General features: G+C 51.2%; 1 protein-coding gene across 1 annotated transcript in view; it reads right to left on the reverse strand.

The window, feature by feature from the left end:
• LGR6 (leucine rich repeat containing G protein-coupled receptor 6) overlaps nucleotides 1-18,613 on the reverse strand; it is a 120,048-nt gene that overhangs the window by 61,556 nt on the left and 39,879 nt on the right. Inside the window, exon 5 of the mRNA XM_077771978.1 lies at nucleotides 17,909-17,980. Within this exon, the coding sequence (XP_077628104.1) occupies nucleotides 17,909-17,980 (72 nt within the window). The remainder of the gene's footprint in view (nucleotides 1-17,908; nucleotides 17,981-18,613) is intronic.

Consider the following 18,613-nt stretch of genomic DNA (forward strand, 5'->3'; position numbering starts at 1 on the left):
CCCAACATCTATCAGCTTGATGAATAGGTAAACAAAATGTGGTATGTCCATACAATGGAATATTTTTCAGCCACAAAAAACCACTGATACATGCATGAATACGTACATGGATGAGTCCTGAAAACATTGTGCTAACTGAAAGAAGCCAGACACAAAAAGCAACACGTTGTATGATTCCATTTATATGAAATGTCCAGAATGGGCAAATCCAGAGAGACAGAAGGTGGGTTAGCGCCTGTCACGGGCTAGGAGAAAGAGACGGGGCATAACTACTAATGAGCAAAGGTTTTCTTTTGTGGATGATGAAAATACCTTGGAATTAGATCGTGTGATGGACGCACAAGTTTGCCAATATGCTAAAAACCACTGAACTGTCTGCTTTATAAGGGTGAATTTTATGCTATGTGAAGATCACCATTTTTAAAAATTATTTAAACCTAAGATGATTTCATCAGCACTATATTAGTACAATCTTGCCGAAACAACAAAACAGATCGCAAATGATTTGTAAAGATTTAACGTGTCACAAAGGAAGCATGTCTGTTTATAAGAACATGTGTGTCATAGACAATTACACAGAAATGTTAACAAGCATTGTGTCTGGGTGGTAGACTTGTGGGTGATTTTTATTTTCTTCTTTTTATTTTTTGTATTTTCTAAATTTTCTACAATGAGTCAGAACAAAAATAAACATGTTTTTTAAAAACAAAGTGCGTCAGTGTATAATTAAGTCCCAGGCTCGGGAGTTGCTGAGATGCGGGAGGCCAGCAAGGGAGCTCTCTACAGAGCCTGCACAGGGAAGGGCACTGGGGAGGGAAAGATCTGAGAGCGAGCAATGGAAGGAGACTCCCTGCTTCATGTCCACCTCTGTGTCCCTTCTTTCCCTGGATCTTCTACCAAAGCAGTCACCAAGCCCCACCAGTGAAATCTCAAGGCCATGCCCCCTTCCTCTTGACCCCAGGACCATTGCTATGGCCTAGGCCCCATCCTGCCGTGGCCTCCGTCAGCTAAGTCTCCTCCCGTGCCTTCTCAAAGGCATAGATTTGTTAAAACCCTGCAGCGGCCTCCACTGCCTCTGAGATGGTCCCTGGCTGGCCATCAAAGGCTCAGGCCCCCTCTGCAGGCCCTCTCTCAGGCTGGTGCGTGGTGCTGTAACCTCAGGAAGTGAGATCTGCCTCCCCGCCCTGGCCCCCAAGCCAGCATGCCACCTCCCATGCCTCCAATTTGCTGCCTCCATGCTTTGCTGAGGCCCCTCCTCTCCCAGCAAAAGCTGTTCTTCTATCTCCACCTGCCAGCCTTTTAGTCTACCTTCAAACCCCAACATAAGGGTTGTCTTTTCCACAGAACTTTGCTGACCTTCTGGAAGGCATCCCACACACCGTGGAGCTGCCCTCTCCTCTCAGAAGCTGGGCTGTCAGGCTCTGAGACTACCAGCGTGGTGACTCCGTGTGTCCTCGTGGCCACAATTAGAATCAGATGATGTGGGTTCTCTAAAACCCTAAAAGCTTTGGGAAAGATAGCTACAGCTTTGTGCGTTGTGTTTAGAGGCCCTTTATGTTCAGCGACAGTGTCTCCTTCCTGCCCTTGCTCTAGGCTCCAGGTGGAGTCACAGAGCTGTGCCACCGGCATAGTGACACTGCCCCTTTGAGGTTCGAGGAAATCAAGGATCATGTTTTCTTTGTGTGTTGAATCTTTATGACAAGACTGACCCAGAAAAGCTCTTGGTAGACCACATTTTATGAAAACCCTCAGCTTGGTTGGACCAAGTGGAGATCACCATGGCCTCAGAGGACGATGGATTTCGTTTTGAAATTGCTGAGACGGATGTGGAAAAGCTAAGGTATCCACAGGAAATGGTAGATTACACTGCAGATAGGAAAGCTGTTTAGGAATAAGGTATCAGTCCCCTGATTTCACTGAGACAAGACTCAGACAATACTGACAAGTGTCTGGGAGTGAGTACGCATTTTGGCATCATTGCTGACTTAGGCAGAGTAATTCTGTTGGACTTGTATTTAAATGATGTAAGTGGGGACGCCTGGATGGCTCAGTTGATTAAGTGTCCGACTTCAGCTCCGGTCATGATCTTACAGTTCATGGGATCGAGCCCTGCGTTGGGCTCTGCACTGACAGCTCGGAGTTGGCATCAGATTCTGTGTCTTCCTCTCTCTCTCTCTGTCCCTCCCTGACTTGTGCAAGCATGTGCACTCTCTCTCAAAAATAAATTAATAAACATTTTAAAGTAAATAAATAAATAATCTAAGTCATTTGCCCTTTGAAAATATATAAAACCAAAAAAGGAAAAAAGGAACCAAGTTGTCAAACTTCTCACCTCTGCAAAACAGTAGGAGTTAGATGTTAGATACAGAGTTGGAATCTCAGCTCTGATGCTCAGTGCCGTGGGGCAGCAAGCACAGCACCTGACCTTGCAGGAGCCCAGCAAGTGGTAGCTGCCCCCTTCGCACTGCACTCTGGACCTCTTGTTTGTACCTGGCGTGTTCTGTCATGTACGGTTTGTGAATGTGCTCTCTGTGTGTCCTGATTGTAAGCTCACTGATGGCCACTGTGCCCACTTGGTACTCCCCATAGATCTGCACAATGAAAGGGATATGAGATGGGTGATACATGGTGCCTCATTGCAGATGACCGACCACCTGAAAGGACCATTCCTGGGGTCAGGGGCTGAGGGAGAATCTATCCCTCTCTGGGTAATCTACTTTTTCAGCAGAGCCTGGCAGGAGGTGAAAGATCACAGCCTAGCCCCCAGAGGCTGGCTCTGCCCCTGACAGCCCGTGTTTCTCTGAGCTCCCCAAATCCTCTTGTCCCTCACTAGTGCAAAATGATGACACTGTGGGACACACTTCTGTAGTTTAGTCTAATAATAGAACCATCATTTATTGTGCACGGAGGATATACCTGGTGTAGATTCTACACGTTACCTATGCATTTTCTCATAAGTCTTTGTAACAATCACTTTCTTATCCCCAGCTTACAGACTACAAAACCAAGAGGCTCAGAACATTTAGACAAATTGCCCATGATTCTTAATCTCAAAAATGGCAGAGCTGGCTAAAAAAAAAAGCAGCTATTTCCAAAGAAGTAGCTAAAATCACACACTACCCTTTCAGCAGAAAGGAGACAGATTTTCTGGGTCATCACAATCTAGAGCCCCAGACTGAGCCAGGACTCAGAGAATGGTAGACCTCTGCCCGGCTCCTCCCAGGCTGGACGGGTGAGAGTCTTGATTAAGGGGTCAGTCAAGAGAGCCCATGCACAGCGCCAGGAAGCCAGCAAATGCCTCCTAAGATTTATGTTCCTTCTGCCCTCAGACTTTCCAGACTCAGAGCAGCGTGGGCCTGTCAGATTCAGAACACTTGCAGGTCATACTAGGGAGAGAGATGAACTGAGAAGGGTAGCCATCTGCCCTGGGCTAGGCAGGGAGTCTTTCTCAGAACTTTTTGGACTTGCCAGAAGGTCACTACTTAGTGCCCCAACCCACTAGTTCTGAAACCAGATCTCTAGACAATACTGAAAGAGTATTTATTGTCTGGGGCCATGCTGTGTCCCTCTCCACAAATCTGAATTCTGCTCAGCTTCTCCAGATCCTGCAAAGACAAGAGACTTCTGCCTGAATCTTTCCTGCTCTGCTCTGGCTAGGGCCTCCCTTCCTGACCTCTTGGTTACAAAGACTGAGGATCCCTGCTTCTGGAACCTAGTGTTCCCTAAGTGCCCATCAGGCTCGGAGTCAGATAGAATCAGTCTAGGAAGACTTCATGGAGGAGGCGAGTGTTGCATTGAGATAGGAAGTAGAGAGGCAAGGCTTGGCAGAAAGAAAGAAAGAAAGAAAAAAGGGTCCTTGGCTGAGAAAGAACTTAAGCCAGAGCTTGGAGGGAGAAGAGGGCAGGTTTGGGGAACTAGGGAAAGATAGGGGTCAGTGACTTTGCTAGAATGAGTGGAAAGCAGGGACACCAACATGAAACAGATAGCACTCAAAGGAAGGTTTGCCCCAGGTAGTCCTTGGGGGTCTGTGGGGGGTTCTGATCAGAGGAGCAAGATTACTTAAGTGCCACCTGTGACTTGGAGGAGCCTTGGGCTGCACCCTCACCACACCCCCTCTAACCATTCTGCCTCAACAAACAGAACTAAGAATCCAGGGACTGCTTCCTTACTTCCAGCCTCCCCACCACCCCCCCTACCCTGTACACCAGACTACACTCTCCCATTCAGTCCCTTTTCCCTCTCCCCCCTCCTGCCTCCTCTCCCTTCCAGGTGGGCCCCTCCCCTGCCTGCACTCCAGATGTTCCGAAGGGGTTTTTACTATAAGGCCCTTCAGGCCCCAGGTTAGCAGACGTGCAGCTGAGAGGCAGGTTAATTGGGGCCAGGGGAGCCGGCTGGGGCTGGGGGCCGAGGCAGCTGCGTTGGCCCAGAAGGCCTGGTGGCTCCCTGAGGAGGCCTCGCAGCCTCATTCCTGTGGGCTGCAGCTGACAGAGCAGGAAGGAAAGAGGAATGGGCTGGGGCTGTCTCAGCTCGGGGACACAGCCTCCTAACTCCCTGGCTGGGACGAATCCTTGGTTTCTTCTTCATCCCCATCCCCACCCCAACCTGGAGCTCTGAAAATTATGAAGGCCCCCCAAGCAGTCAGCCTTAGGAGGTGCTACCCCAGCCCCTGCCTCTTTATGTTAGTGAGAGCTCCTTGCCTGACGAGGCCAAGGGCTTCAGGGACAGAGATCGACCCTAAGCAGCAGGTCGTTTGAAATAATGTTATTCTTGGCTTTGGAAGGCATCACATGGCTTTTTTAAAAAATCAGTTTACTTCCCACTTCTGTTGAATTTAGGTTGAGACACATACTAAAGGGCAGCCCCGACGACACATCATCTGACGGTAGAGGGCTGCAGCCCCACCCCACCTTCTATCCGTGGATACACAAAACACGGAGTCCCTACACACAGCCGGATCCACAGCACTTGTCTGCACCAGGCTGTAATCTGTGCTAACGCTTTAAACTCCTTGGGTCATCCCTGTGTCCTTACTCCCTTCTCAGCTCTGTCTGCTACCTATCCTACCTCCCCTAAAAGTGACCGCGGAGGGCAGGAAGGGCCCTTGTCCCCTAGACTTGCGCCCTTTCTCAGAGCTTCTCAGGTATTCTCTGGAAGCATCCACAGGAAGGTGAAAAGTATGGACAGAAGAAGCAGCCACACCTGAGTGTAAATCCCAGCCCTCGTTCCTACAAATTGTGTGTTATTGAGCAAGTTACTTCTCTCTGATCCTGTTTCCTCATTTATTAATTCATACATTTACAAGCAAAGGCCTCTAGTGTGTACATGTGCCAGGCACTGTACTAGGTGTGGGCAAATCCTGAATTTAAGGAGATACAGTCTCCGCCCTCATGGAGCTCAGAGTATAGAAGGAAGCATAGACAGTGAAATATAAAGGGAACAGAAGAATCGCAGGCAGCTCTGTGAGCACATCACAAGGGCACTAGATGGACGTAGGGTCAGATAAGGCCCCTGCAGGAGGGAACATCTAAGCTACGGCCTAATGGATGAGTGGGACTTGGGCAGGCGAGCAGATGGAGAATAGGAGCGACTCTTGCCGGCAGAGGGGACAGCAAAGAGCAGGAGCACAGGCTGCAGGCTAGGAGAGTTGCAAGGCGCTCCCTCCAACTCCAGCAGAGGCTGGGAGGGTGAAGTAGGGAGAGGAGGGCAGGGGTAGCTTAGCCAAGGGGTTTGGGCTTTGTCTTAGGGCAACTGGGAGCTCCCGAAAATTTTTAAGGAGGGGAGTGACATGATCAGATTTGCATTTTAAGGCCCACCTGACCCCAGCAACCTCAGAATGGAAGCAGGGAGGTGCCTGGGTGGTTCAGTCTGTTAAGCAACTGACTGGCTCAGGTCATGATCTCACAGTTCATGAGCTTGAGCCCCGCGTCGGGCTCTGTGCTGACAGCTCAGGGCCTGGAGCCTGCTTTGGATTCTGTGTCTGTGTCCTCTCTTTCTGTTCCTTCCCTGCTAGAACTCTGTCTCTCTCTCTCAAAAACTAAGTTTAAAAAACATTTTAAAAGTTAAAAAAAAGAAAAAGAATGGAAGCAGGGGACCCTTTGGAGGCTGTTGCAGTGAGCCAGGCAAGGATGACGGCAAGCCGATGACGGGACACAGGGGAGTAAAGGCAAGAGGGTTTATTCCGAATCAATCCGGAGGCACAGTCACTGGGACTGATGAGATGTGGAAGTGGTGACACAGTCAAAGACGACTGCCAAATCCCTGGATGGGGGAACCAGATGGATGGTGGTGGCATTTCTTGAGACAGAGAATATTAGAGAAGGAGTACTCACAGGATGTTAGATGATGAACCTCTGGGGAAATGTTTGGTTTGAGGTACCGTTGGCTTATCCAGGTGGAGATTCCAATGGGCAAGTCATGTGCCCATCTGGGCTAGAGATAGACCCAGAGCCATCATCATGTAGGCTAACTGAGTCTTCGGACAGATAAGAAACTGCCTGAGGGGTAAACTGAGGAACAGATAGAACAGAGGGATAAGGAAAGAGTCCCCTAACAACTCTGCCATTTATAGGATGGACAGGGGAAGAGGAGTCTGCAAAGAAAATGAGGAGCGGCCAGAGATGTAGGGGAGAACCGGGAGACTGAGTTCCATGCACAGAAGCCATGGGAATAGAGGGCTTCAGGGAGAGTGGTCAACACTAGTTTATGCTCCTACAAGATCACATAAGACAAGGCCTGGAAGGAGACTGTTGGACTTAGTGAAGGTCCAGTGACTTGGTAAGAGCCATTCTGATGGTCTGAGAGGGCCATAGAAGCCAGACTGGAAGTGACAAAATGGAGGCAACTGGCGTGGACTGGAAGGAGAGGAGAGAGAAAGTGGCAGCTGAAAGGGGCCTGGGGCAATGCCTCGATAATGGCACTGGTGGTCCTGCTGCTGAATGAATATCAGCCCGCTGAAGGCACCTGGTGTGATATCTGTCACATGGGGGACCCTCAAAGAAAGTTCCTTCTTGCCTTCCCTTCCATCTCTGGCCTTCTTTCCTTCTCTTCCCTCAGTATTACCCCAAACTGTTGCCTCGACACTGAGGAGAGGCATGGGGCCCAGGTCACCTCTGCTGATGGTCTTCTGTGGCCTCCAGCCTCGGAAAGGGGCTGTAGTCCCTTCTCACAGGGTGACTAAGGCAGGACACCCTGAAAAATACCCCAGAGAAAGAGTTACCTCCTTGTAGGAGACATGGGGATTGGGGAGAGAGCTGGGGTGGCCAAACTTCACAAGGGGACAGAAGTGACCTTTTCTCCATGGGTTTCCAGGGCCCCCCCAAGGCTCAGCATCCTTTCAACAGCCACTACCTCAGAGCAGTTGACTCCTACCAAGCACCGTGGGTCTTCTCCCCTCCCTTCCTACCACTCAGACCCCTCCAAGCTCTCCAGAGTCCTCCTGACCAGCTCCGAGTCGGAGTTGTTTTATTTAAGGGGGACAGGGGAAAGAACTGGCTCCAAGTCCAAAAACAAGCATTAGGGCTAGTGAGGGAAGAAAAGCCACTTTAACTTGTCAGAGAGTCCCCCCCGGGTTGGCGGGGAGGGGGGGGGGAAGGCATATTCCAGAACAACTGATCTTAGGGCCATCTAGAGGATACTGAGGCTCATAAACAGATCTTCCCCTTTCAGACTAAAATGGCATCTGCCCGCCTGGCCCGGGGTCCAGCTAGCTGTAGCGCCACCACTGACTTGCTGGGTGACACTGAGAAAGTCACTTCCCCTTTCTGCTGCTTGGTCTCCTCACCTGTAGAAGAGGCGGTTGGACTGGCTGACCCTAACGGCGCCTTGCAGCTGGGTATTCTAAGGTCCTGTGGTCTGGGGTGGGCAGCCTCCACCCACACAGCCTCTGCTGGTGGCCAGAGCAGGATCCCGGTGTGTTCACAGCCTTTTCCGGTTGGTGTGTGGATTTCCACACTCCAGCAAGCGGCTGGCAGCCACCTTGGCTCCAAAGGCTCATAAACGGGTGGAAAATTACTCATGGACTCTTGGAAAAGACCACACGTTCCCAGCCCCTCACAGCCTTCTCTTACCGGGATGGCGGGATGGCAGGATCGCGGCAGGCTGGGGGGATGGGAAGCAGGCAGCCTGTTGTAGGGGTGCAGCCAGGGGGAGGCTGGCTGCAGGCATCTGAACCTTCTCTTACCTCCTCTCTAGACTGCTCTAAGGCTTCTGTGGCACAGAATTTGAACAAGATGTTGTGAGCTCCCAGAAAACGTCAAGAGTAGATTGGAGCGAGATGGGGTCGAACCCCTTCCTGCCCCCAGGCCAGATGCAGGCAGTGTGATTCCAGAGGACTTTCAGAAGGAAGTACTCTAGGCTTTCCCCCTCCCTGTGGTTTCAGATAGCCAGGAAGTTCTTCCCAAAGTCTAACCGTTATGTCTCCACCTGCATCCTTCAAAAGATTATCTGCTACCTCTCATTACCTCTAGGTGGGTCCACAACCAAACCAACCCAAACCTTGTGTTCCACCCCATATGTGCAAATGATTGCACTGTAGAGGTTTGTTGCAAGGAACAAAGGTGATGTCTGTTGAGCATTAGCCTAGAATCAGGTACCATAGTAAATATTCAACAAACATTAACCACCAGTACGATTCTTATCATATCCCTACTGGGCTTCCCCTCGTTTTCATCAACTCCCGTTTTGCTTTTATACACTAATTTTATATCATGTTCACTTGCACTGACTTTCTGTCTTGGAAGCTTAAGACCACAGTGTATGGGAGGGGCAGGGTAAAGATGGGTGTCTGCGTGTGTGTGATAGTCCCACAACAAACCACGAGCCGCTGAAAGGCAGACCCTTGTTTTATGACTGATTTCAGGAACTTTTCTGCTAGACATTCCAGACACTCAACAAAGCCTAAACAAACCAATGGATGGATGGATGGATGGATGGACGGACGGACACCAGCGGTTGGATCTCCTCTTTCCTCCAGACATACCCAGAACCCAAGCCAGGGCTCTGCCCTGATGTCAGCTGCTCAGTGAGGTCATTAATACAGGAGGAAGGAAACTTGTCTCTGTCTTCTCTCCATGGGGGAAGGGGTCACCCACTTCTTGGCTCCACCTGGGTCCCATGTGCACCTAAACCACATCTGAGTTATCAGCTCCCACACCCCCACTTGGGGTACTCCTGTGTCTCAGATCTCTCAGGCCTAAGCCTGGGAGAGCTCTATGGGACTCAGGAGGGAGGAGAGTGAGGAGACCCACAAGTCTGGGCTGAGGTGTTCCCCAAAGGGCCGAGGCATCACACTGCTCCTGGGTGGCCCCGCTTGGGCCAACTCTATCCTAGACCAGCATTTAAGGCTGAAAAAATGTCCACAGGATCCCAGGGCCCAGCCCACCATGGACACTCTCCTAGAATCTCCAGGAGCCAAATTACCCATGTTCAGAGCTTCATCATATGCAGGGGNGAGATCCAAATACAGTAGCATATAATCATGGAGCCCAAAATAGCTGTGCCAGGGAGGCCATCTGCCACCTCGTGCGTCTCTGGGGACCCCTCAGCTGGGCCCCACAGCATGGCTGGGCCTCAGGGCCCTTTCCGGCTGGCAGGCAAGTTGAGTGGCACTGACAATATTCACTAGATCACCTGAAGGGCTCAGGGGCAGCTTGGGGGCTTCTCCATGGCAGACGGGACATCTTCAGACTAGAACTTGGATCAGAGCTGCCCAGACCTCAGGGCCTTGTTCTTGCCGCTGCCTGCCAGCCTTGGACCTTACTTTGCCAGATGCTTGCACAGCTGGTTCAGGGGCTACTGCTCCCTCTAAGCCTCCTGTTTTCATTCTGACTCAGCTCTCAGCTCTTCATCCCATGTACTCTCCCGTAGGGTGCAGGCTCGCTCGCCCTTCCCCACTATCCATCTTACTCCTTGTAGCCTCTTGATGGGTGGCTCCCTAAAAGGTAAGTCCACATCCTAACTCCCAGAGCTTGTGAATGAGACCTTCTTTGGGAAAAGAGTCTTTGAGGATGTAATTAAGTTAAGGCTCTCAAGGTGATAATCCAGATCATCTGGATTATCTGGGTGGGCCCTAAATCCAATGATAAGTGTCCTGATGGGAGACCAGAGAGGGATGCAAAGAGAAGAGAAGGCCACATGAAGATGGAAGGCAGAGATTGGATGATGGGGCCACAAAGAATGCTGGCCACGAAGAGAAACTAGAAGAGGCCCCACTGACACCTTAATTTCAGACTTCTGGGCTCTAGAACTACAAAAGAACAATTTCTGTTGCTTTAAGCCACCCAATTTGCGATGGCAGCCCAAGGAGATAAATGTATCTCTTTTCTCCTGGATTGGTTCTTAATCTTCAGTGTGCATGGAAGTCCCCTGGAGGACTTCTTTTTTTTTTTTTCACATTTATTTATTTTTGAAAGACAGAGAGAGCTAGAGCATGATGGGGGGGGGGGGGCAGAGAGAAAGGGAAACAGAATCCGAAGCAGGTTCCAGGCTCTGAGCTGTAAGCACAGAGCCCTATGTGGGGCTCAAACCCACAAACGACGAGATCATGACCTGAACCGAAGTCGAAGTCGGATGGTTAACTAACTGAGCCACCCAGATGCCCTGGAGGACTTCTTAAAACAGATTGCTGGTCTCCTTAGACCAGAGATTCTGATTCAGTAGGTCTGGGGTGGGGCCTGAGAATGTGCATTTTTAACAGGTTCCCAGGTGATGCTGATGCTGCTGGTCCGGGGACTACTCTTTGAGAACCACTATTCTACAAGTTCTATTCATGACTGTGTTGGCCCATTCTCTCCCACAAAGACACCTTCCTCAGCCCCCTCCCCCCAGTGATGTTCTCCTCCTTCCCACAGTACTCAGGGGAGCTAAGAAATTCCTTGAGGGAATTCCCCAGTCCCATGTATAACTTGCTCTTTCTTTTGAAATCCCCCAGGCCTTCCACTGGGACCTTTTAAAGATCTGCTTCAAGGAGGCTGTGAGTGGTAAGTCAGGGTTGGGCTCTATCACCCTCACCATAAGAAGATCCTACTTAGTTCCACTCCTGGCTCTAACTCTACCTCACTGGGGAATCTTGAGCAGAGCAACTTCCCTCTCAGGTGTGTCTGTAAAATGGGTTATAAATACAGGTGCAACTCCTTGCAAGGGTAACATAGAAAAAAACTGTTCCTCATGAAAAGCTTCTAGAAAGATCTTTTTAAAAAATCTTTATCTTGACAGGGAGAGAGCAAGAGCATGTCAGCAGGGAAGGGGCAAAGAGAGAGAGAGAGAGAGAGAGAGAATCCCAAGCAGGCTCTGTGCCATCAACGCAGAGCCCAATGCGGGCCTCGAACCCACAAACTGTGAGGTTCGTCTCAACCGAAAGTCGGACGCTTAACCAACTGAGCCACCCAAGGGCCCCTAGAAAGATCTTAATTCCTCTCACGAGTAGATTGTGATTAGCAGAACCAGCCTCAGGCCCTCTCTCAAGGAGTCTGGGGGTTATGATCAAAGCCAAGGGTCTCTAGGGATCAATGCTGAAGCCACACAGTCAGCAGCCCCAGTTTCCTAGGCAACCAACACTCTCCCTTTGTTATGGACTGAAGAGTAATGGATTTAGGAGGTGAGGCCTTTAGGAGGTGATTAGGATTAGGTAAAGTCATGAGGATGAATGGGATTAGTGTCCCCGTAAGCATCAGGAGAGAGCCTTCGTCCTGTCTCTGCTCCTCCAGACACGAGGGTGCGACCAGAAGTCAGCAGTCTGCAACTCAGGAGAGGGCCCTCACCCTCCTACTCAACCATGCTGGCAAGCTGATACGGAACTTCCAGAAGTTAGAGCAGCCCAAACTGACTCCACTCAACCCTACAACTCCCGGAGTAAGGACGGAAACAGCCCAATCCAGGCTTCTCAGGCATCCCCCAGCAGAGTGCACAATCCAAAGCCAGCCCTGGGAGCAGGTGCTCTGGAAACATCTTGGTCCCAGAACCCCAGGATGACCCATTCCTGAAGGGCTTGTCATCTGCTCACTCAGCAGCCTCAGAATTGCCCTTGAGAGGCAGCCCAGAACCACAGCTATGTGTGTGGACTCTGGGCCAGGCTGCCTGAGTTCTGACTGTGGCTCTGCTCTATACTCGCTGTAATAACTTTTGTCAAGTCACGTCACCCCCCTGTGCCTCAGTGGTCTGCTCATCTATAAAATGGGGTGATGGGACGACTACTGTAAGCATCCCAGAGGAGTGCTGTGAGGAGTAAGAGAAGTAAGAAGTGGGACCACCTCACACATGGAAAGTGCCATCTAAGGGCTGGTTATTATCAGTCTGGCTGTGGTCATCTGTCTGGGGGAACAATTGTCCCTTGGAAGGGGGTCAGAGGTATGGAATGAGGGGGACTTGTTCAAAAGCCCTTTGGTTTCACCTTTCCTAATCCTTGGCCTCACAGGACCTCTGGTACTGGCCAGAATGGTTTAGCCGTTTTCTCCTGGAGAAGTTCAAGTCTTTCCTCCTCATCCCCCCTCACAGATTCCCAGGAGACCAGAGAGTTAAGAAGGATGCTCTCCATTACACAGAGAGAGAAACGGAGACCCAGAGAGCACACAGCAATCATAGGTGACTGAGAAACAGGGTCAATAACCCCATTAGGACATTCTTTCTTTTTTATTTTTTTAATGTTTTATTTATTTTGGAGAGAGAGAGATGAGTGCAGGGGAGGGCCAGAGAGAGAGGGCGATACAGAATCTGAAGCAGGCTCGTGGCTCTGAGCTAGCTGTGCGCACAGAGCCCGACGTGGGGCTCGAACCCACAAACTGTGAGATCATGACCTGAGCTGAACTCAGACGCTTAACTGACTGAGCCACCCAGGAGCCCCACGACGTTCTTGTATGTCTGGAGCATAACATCCTTCCTCTTGGGACACCTGTCTGCTAGTCACTTCATTTGACCCTCCCACTTTAAAGATGAGGAACTTTAGGCTCAGAGAGGGGAGGAGACTTTCCCATGGCCTCACTGCTTCTTAGTGACAGAGCCAGGACTTAAATCCAGGTCTCTGTATCCTAAAGCATTGTGTCTTAGAGGCAGTGTTAAGAGACAGAGGTTAAGAATATGGTACTTTGGAATCTGTACTGAAACAGAATGCCACCTCAGTTACATCGTAGCTGTGTGACATTGGACAAGTTGCTTAACTTCTCTGGACATTAGTTGTCCCATCTATAAAATGAGAATGATAGAAGTCACTTTATAGGGATTTCAGGATTAAATGAGACACGAATGTGCTTAGCATTATGAAGTGTGATAAATGGGAGCCATCCCTCTGTTCCCACAGCACCCTGAGCCCAGCTGCCTTCCTATGCACACAGGTACACCCCCACCCCTACATACTTCACCCCTGACTTCTCCATCTCTTCCCCCTCTGAAGCAGGCAGCCAATGTGTTTTAGATTGGTTGGCTTGCGCTGAGAGGCTTGTGGTGGTTCTAACTTGGGCTTCAGTTTGGAGTCTGGCACTGCTCTTGATTAATTTCCCCAGCTCGGCACAATGTTGGCCAGTTTCGTGTGGCTGTCCTTTGCAATTATGCATTTCTCCCCGTAGGGTGTCCAGGATTGGGCTGTCTTCCTGTTTTCTCCCCTTTATTCCTGCCACTGTGCTTTTCTGATTCTTCTCCAGGGACCAGCCAGCCTGTGTTTCCTGGGCCCCACCCCAGCCCAGTCCTGAGGTCTCTCTGGGCTGTTTTTCTGCTTTTCCATGTACTCTCCCCCTTGCCCTGCCTCCCCCCCACCCAGTTTCTATTTTCCCCCAGGCTCCACTGGCTTCCCGTGGTTTCTCTTGGCCTTGGCTCAAGCCTGGCGTGACACATCTGGCATTGCCATCCTCTCCCTCCCACATTGGTCGGGGAAGAAGCAAGTGTATCCAGGGAGGGGGGACTGTGGAGCTGGGTCCTACCCACCCAGGTGCCAAGCCAAATAGCCCATGTACCATGTACAACTGGTTACCTAGGGCCCCATCCCCTAAACCTAATCCCACTCCTGACTAATCCAAACCCGCTTTCTACTCCCCAGTATTTGGTTCTAGCTGATAGAAAGTGAACTATAGGACTGAACCTTCGCTGTGGTTCCAGGAATGTCCACAAGAGTTTGTGCAGGGACCCTCCCTTTTGGAGGTGAGGAACAGCCCTTTCCAGGGACCTGAGCCCCTAGGTGCGTCTGGCCTGCTCTGGGGAGGACGTACCACCCCCAGGAGGGGTATGGGCAGGGATGTGTCTCCTATATACTACCTCCCTAATCCACTGACTTCCTCCAGGAAGGAGGAAATTTCTAGTTGTTGGTACTCATCAGGAAGGCAGGAGGACCACCCAGTGCTGGCCACCAACAGTGACTTGCTTTCCTTGCATCCATGATGGAAAGGGCATCGCCTTTGGAGCCTAACAACGCTGGGTGATAGCCCTGCCTCCCCACTCACTAACTCTGACCTTGGAAGAGTCCCTGAGCCTCTATTTCTTCATCTGCCAACAGAGGTGGCAATTATTAAAGAGGAGTTTTGGTGAGAAGGAAATCGGATCACGTACATAAAACATGTCATGTAGCACTGACACACGAAGGGGCTCCCACAGTTGTCATTTGCTGTCACCTTCTCCTTTCAGCCTAGACACCTGGGCTGGTTTTACTGTCGCTATCTGAGACTGAGGGACCTGAGTTAGTAGGACAGAGCCTCATTTAGAGGCCCCCAGCTTCCAACAGCTCAGGATATAACACCTACAAATAGAACCTTCGAGTTGGGTAATGCACTCCCCCTCTTCTCCCCAACACACGTGTGTGTGTGTGTGTGTGTGTGTGTGTGTGTGTGTGTGTGTGTGTGTGTCATGCATATAGAGTGGCCCCTTTCCAGTTTGTCTGAGATGCTTGCTCACCCTACCCACAGGCACCTCAAATTCAATAGGTCCACAAGGACTTCAGTGTCTCCCCTTTCCCTGGGCCCTTTCCCAGAGCGCTCATCCTCTGGGGCTCACTACTCACTTACATTCTAACTGTGTTCTTACTGTGTGCCAGGCTCTCAGTGACCAGCCTCTCTGTCCACCCAGATGTGAAAGCTGGAGACACGGCTATCAAATTGACTCTTCGTCTCCTTCAACTCCCACTTCACATCTAGCCTATACTGCCAGGAGTAGTAACTGTAGTAGTAGCAACAAAAGGTGCTGGTTTTTTAATGTATATTAACTCACTTCCTCCTAGCCTATTGAGGTACATAGACACCATCTCTAATTTACTAACAAAGAAATGAAAACACGGAGGTTAACTAACCTGCCCAAGGTCCTAAGTGAAGGAGCCAGCCCAGGACATCTGACTCTAGAGTTCTGATGACATGGCATCTTGATATTTCTAGAATCCATCCACTTCTTTTACTCCACTACTCCTGCTTTCTTCAGCCTCAGGCGCCCTTGGTTTACCAGCCCCTTCACTGGCTCCACGCCTCCAGGCTGTCCTCCATCACCGCTGCCAAAGTAATCTTATGATGATGCAAACCCTATCACATTGCTCTCCTGCTAGAAATTCTTCTGTGTCTCACCAGTGACCAAATCCTTCACAAGGTTCATGGCTACTGGTTAGGCATTACCTCTTGCTAATTCCAGATCTCTCTCCACCACTGTCCTTCCCTCCCACCCCCCACCGTCTCCCAACACACACACAGTTCACCCAAACTCACTGCCTTGTAAAGTCTGTAGAATTTTCTTGGTTCCTTATCTTTGTGTCTTTGCATGTGCTATTCCCTCTGCCTAGAATCTCCTTCTCTGACTCTTCACCCAGTTGATGCTTGCTAATCCTTCAAGATGCAAGTCAGGTTGCAAAGCCTCGAAAATGTGTATAAAATGAACGGATCACTGGCTAGGTAAATAAATAATCGCATACCAGCATCGCCACACATTAAAGCCATGTGGAGTCGTCTTTGTACAAATCCCTCTCACATTCACTATATATTTGATCATCCTGACAACTCTGAGAGATAGGCAGGGAAGATAATTATCCCCAACTTGAAGGTGGAAAAACTGAGGCACAGAGATGGTAAGTGACACAGTAGTGGGGATCAGAGCCAGGACTTGAAGCCAAGTTCTCTGCCTCACAGGCCAGTGCTCTCTCACAGGATGGATTGCAAGAGGCGAAAATCTATTCGTGTGCCTTTAAACAGTGGCGGGAGGGGACTGGGCCTCTGTCCCCTGTCCTGACCCATGCAGACAATGGGGAGTAAGTAATAGGGCTGCAGGTGGAAGCGAATTATCTAGCCCTCCCCACCCAGCCACAGGGGCTGCCCATTTCTCAGAAAGTACGGAAGAAGCTGTCTTAGAGCCCCAAGGCATCATTAAAAATGAGACTTTTAGACTCCCTAAGCAGGCAAAAGATGTGATTCACAATTAAACAAACAAACCAACAAAACTCAACCTTAAAATAAGTGTGAAGTCTAGCAAAAGTCTAATTTTTTTCCCTATAAATACCTCTTTGGTGCTTTGGATGAAATGTCAAATTCTGCACACACACAGCCCTCTAGTTTTGGCTGCCCCTGTCTTGCTGGTGCCCTAAGCAAATGTTTAGTCTGTCCTCGGGGGTGGAGATCAAGCACAGGTTTTGCTGGCCTTTGATCTTCTGAGGCTGGGCTGCCTGGCCCTGTTCAGTGGTGACTAGATGGAAGGAGAAAAGGTGCCTGGGGCCAGAGGCCCAGCACTTATTGGGATGGAAGGTGGGAAGGTGAGAGGGGGGAGGCAGGGCAGGGCCAATCAGGGAGCCCAGGGGGTGGGGGGAGTGGCACTGGGGTGCAGACGCCGAAGCTGAGGGTAGGGAATGTTCAGGGCAGGGGCAGGGGAGGAAAGCCCTGACCGTGGGTTGGTGTGGCACAGATAGTTTGCCAGGGACCCCACCACTGGGCCCCTCTGTCTACGGTGTAAGGGGGCCTGAATATGGGTTATGGGAAGGAAAGCCACCTTTCCTACTTCCTTTCTCCTTCCACCTGAGGACAATCAGGACAGTTTAGAGTTGTCTGACTTCAACACCCATGGACTGGGCAGGGACCATGACAGAACCCACATGCCGATGATGCCAGAGGCCTCTGTCCTGACACAGTGCATGTTCACTGTGCCTCGGTTTCCCCAATGGCTAAATGTTATGCCCACTCCTGTCTCTCAACTATGATTTCCCCCCAAAACATTTATTTACTCTCCCGTCAGATGTAGATGTACTAGAAAATGCAGTTGGTTCAGCAGGCATGCACTAGGCACCTGCTATGACCCAGGCGCGGCGATGTGCACTGTGTGAATAAAACGCAGCACCTGGCCCAGAGGATCACAGCTGGCGGGCTGACATCACTAGACAGCACCTGTTTCTGCTTCCGCCCTTGGACTCAGTCTTGCCTCCATGATGCCCCCACTGGGTGAGAGAGGAACTGCAGGGCTCCTTGAAGACACGGTTCTGTCCTGGGTGGCCAGTGAGCCCCTCAGTGCAGTCCCACCCCCAAGCAGGGGAAATGGGTGTCTGAGCCTAGCCCCGCCCCCAAGCCCTGGGGGCTAGAGCAGGCTAGGTGGGGGGAGATAGCTCCTTCCTGACACCTCTTTGGGGCGGCAATCTCCAACCTCTGCCCCAGGCTCCGTGGCAGAAAGCCAGACACCCCAGGACCGCTGCCCCGGTGGCCCCGCCTAGGGAGGTCCCATTCCCACAGTCCTCTGGTGGGGACTTAGAGCCCTCCTTCCCGCATACACACGCAAGTGTACACATACACACACTGACGACAACAAAAAACCCCGAAAAAACCAAAGCCAGGAGCGGCATTTTGTCTGAAACATGGAGTAAGAAGGGCCCACCCCCACCCCACCCCTTAGAAAGGAGGGGAAGACGAGGCAGGGGGCCCGGGGCTGTGAGTCAGGCCCCAGGAAGCTGGCTCCCCAGCCCAGCCCGCCCGTGACTCACAGAGACTGCAGGCTCGGCAGCTCCCACAGCGCCTCTGCGGGGATTCCTCCCAGCTGGTTGTTTTGCAGCATCCTGTAAGGGAGGACAGGGCTTGGAGGACCCACACAGCGTGTGCGCAGCGGGGGGAGGTGGGGGGCGTCCTCCCTGACCCGCGCCGCACCCCTCCCTCCCGCCCCAGCTTCCGCGCCCCAGAGGGTCCTGCTCCTGGGCCCTGCCCCGTTAGTGGGGTGTCAGAGGCTGCAGAAGCATCGCCCTCTGTGAAGGCGGCCGGGAGGGTGTCTCAGAAGGGCTTCTGGGATGAGGCAGGGCTGAAGGGGACCGTGGAGAAGAAGCAGAGGAGACGTTTGGCCAAGCGAGGAGAGCTGGACGTCAACGCACTTGCAATTCTGTCACAGTTGGGTCAGGAAGGACACTGGGAAATGTCGGCCTTCTCCCCAGGCTTTCTTTCCCTGTCTATGCACCTGAAAGGCTGAAGGTGTCTTTGGGGAAGGGAGGATACAGATGAGGGCAAGACACCCCCTCCCCCACTAGGGTGGCAGGGGCCCAGGCAAATATGTTTTTGTGGAATCCATGTCTATAGAAACGATGTGAGGCACTCCAGATCAGCATGTCAGCAGCAGGCTGCTCTTCCGGAACTGCCCTGGCCACAGGACCCTGGGACGACCTCATAGGTAAGAGTCCTGGAGCTCTTCTGGGCACCTGGGA

Source organism: Crocuta crocuta, unplaced genomic scaffold (assembly GCF_008692635.1).
Source record: "Crocuta crocuta isolate KB4526 unplaced genomic scaffold, BGI_CrCroc_1.0 scaffold318, whole genome shotgun sequence".
NCBI lineage: Eukaryota > Metazoa > Chordata > Mammalia > Carnivora > Hyaenidae > Crocuta > Crocuta crocuta.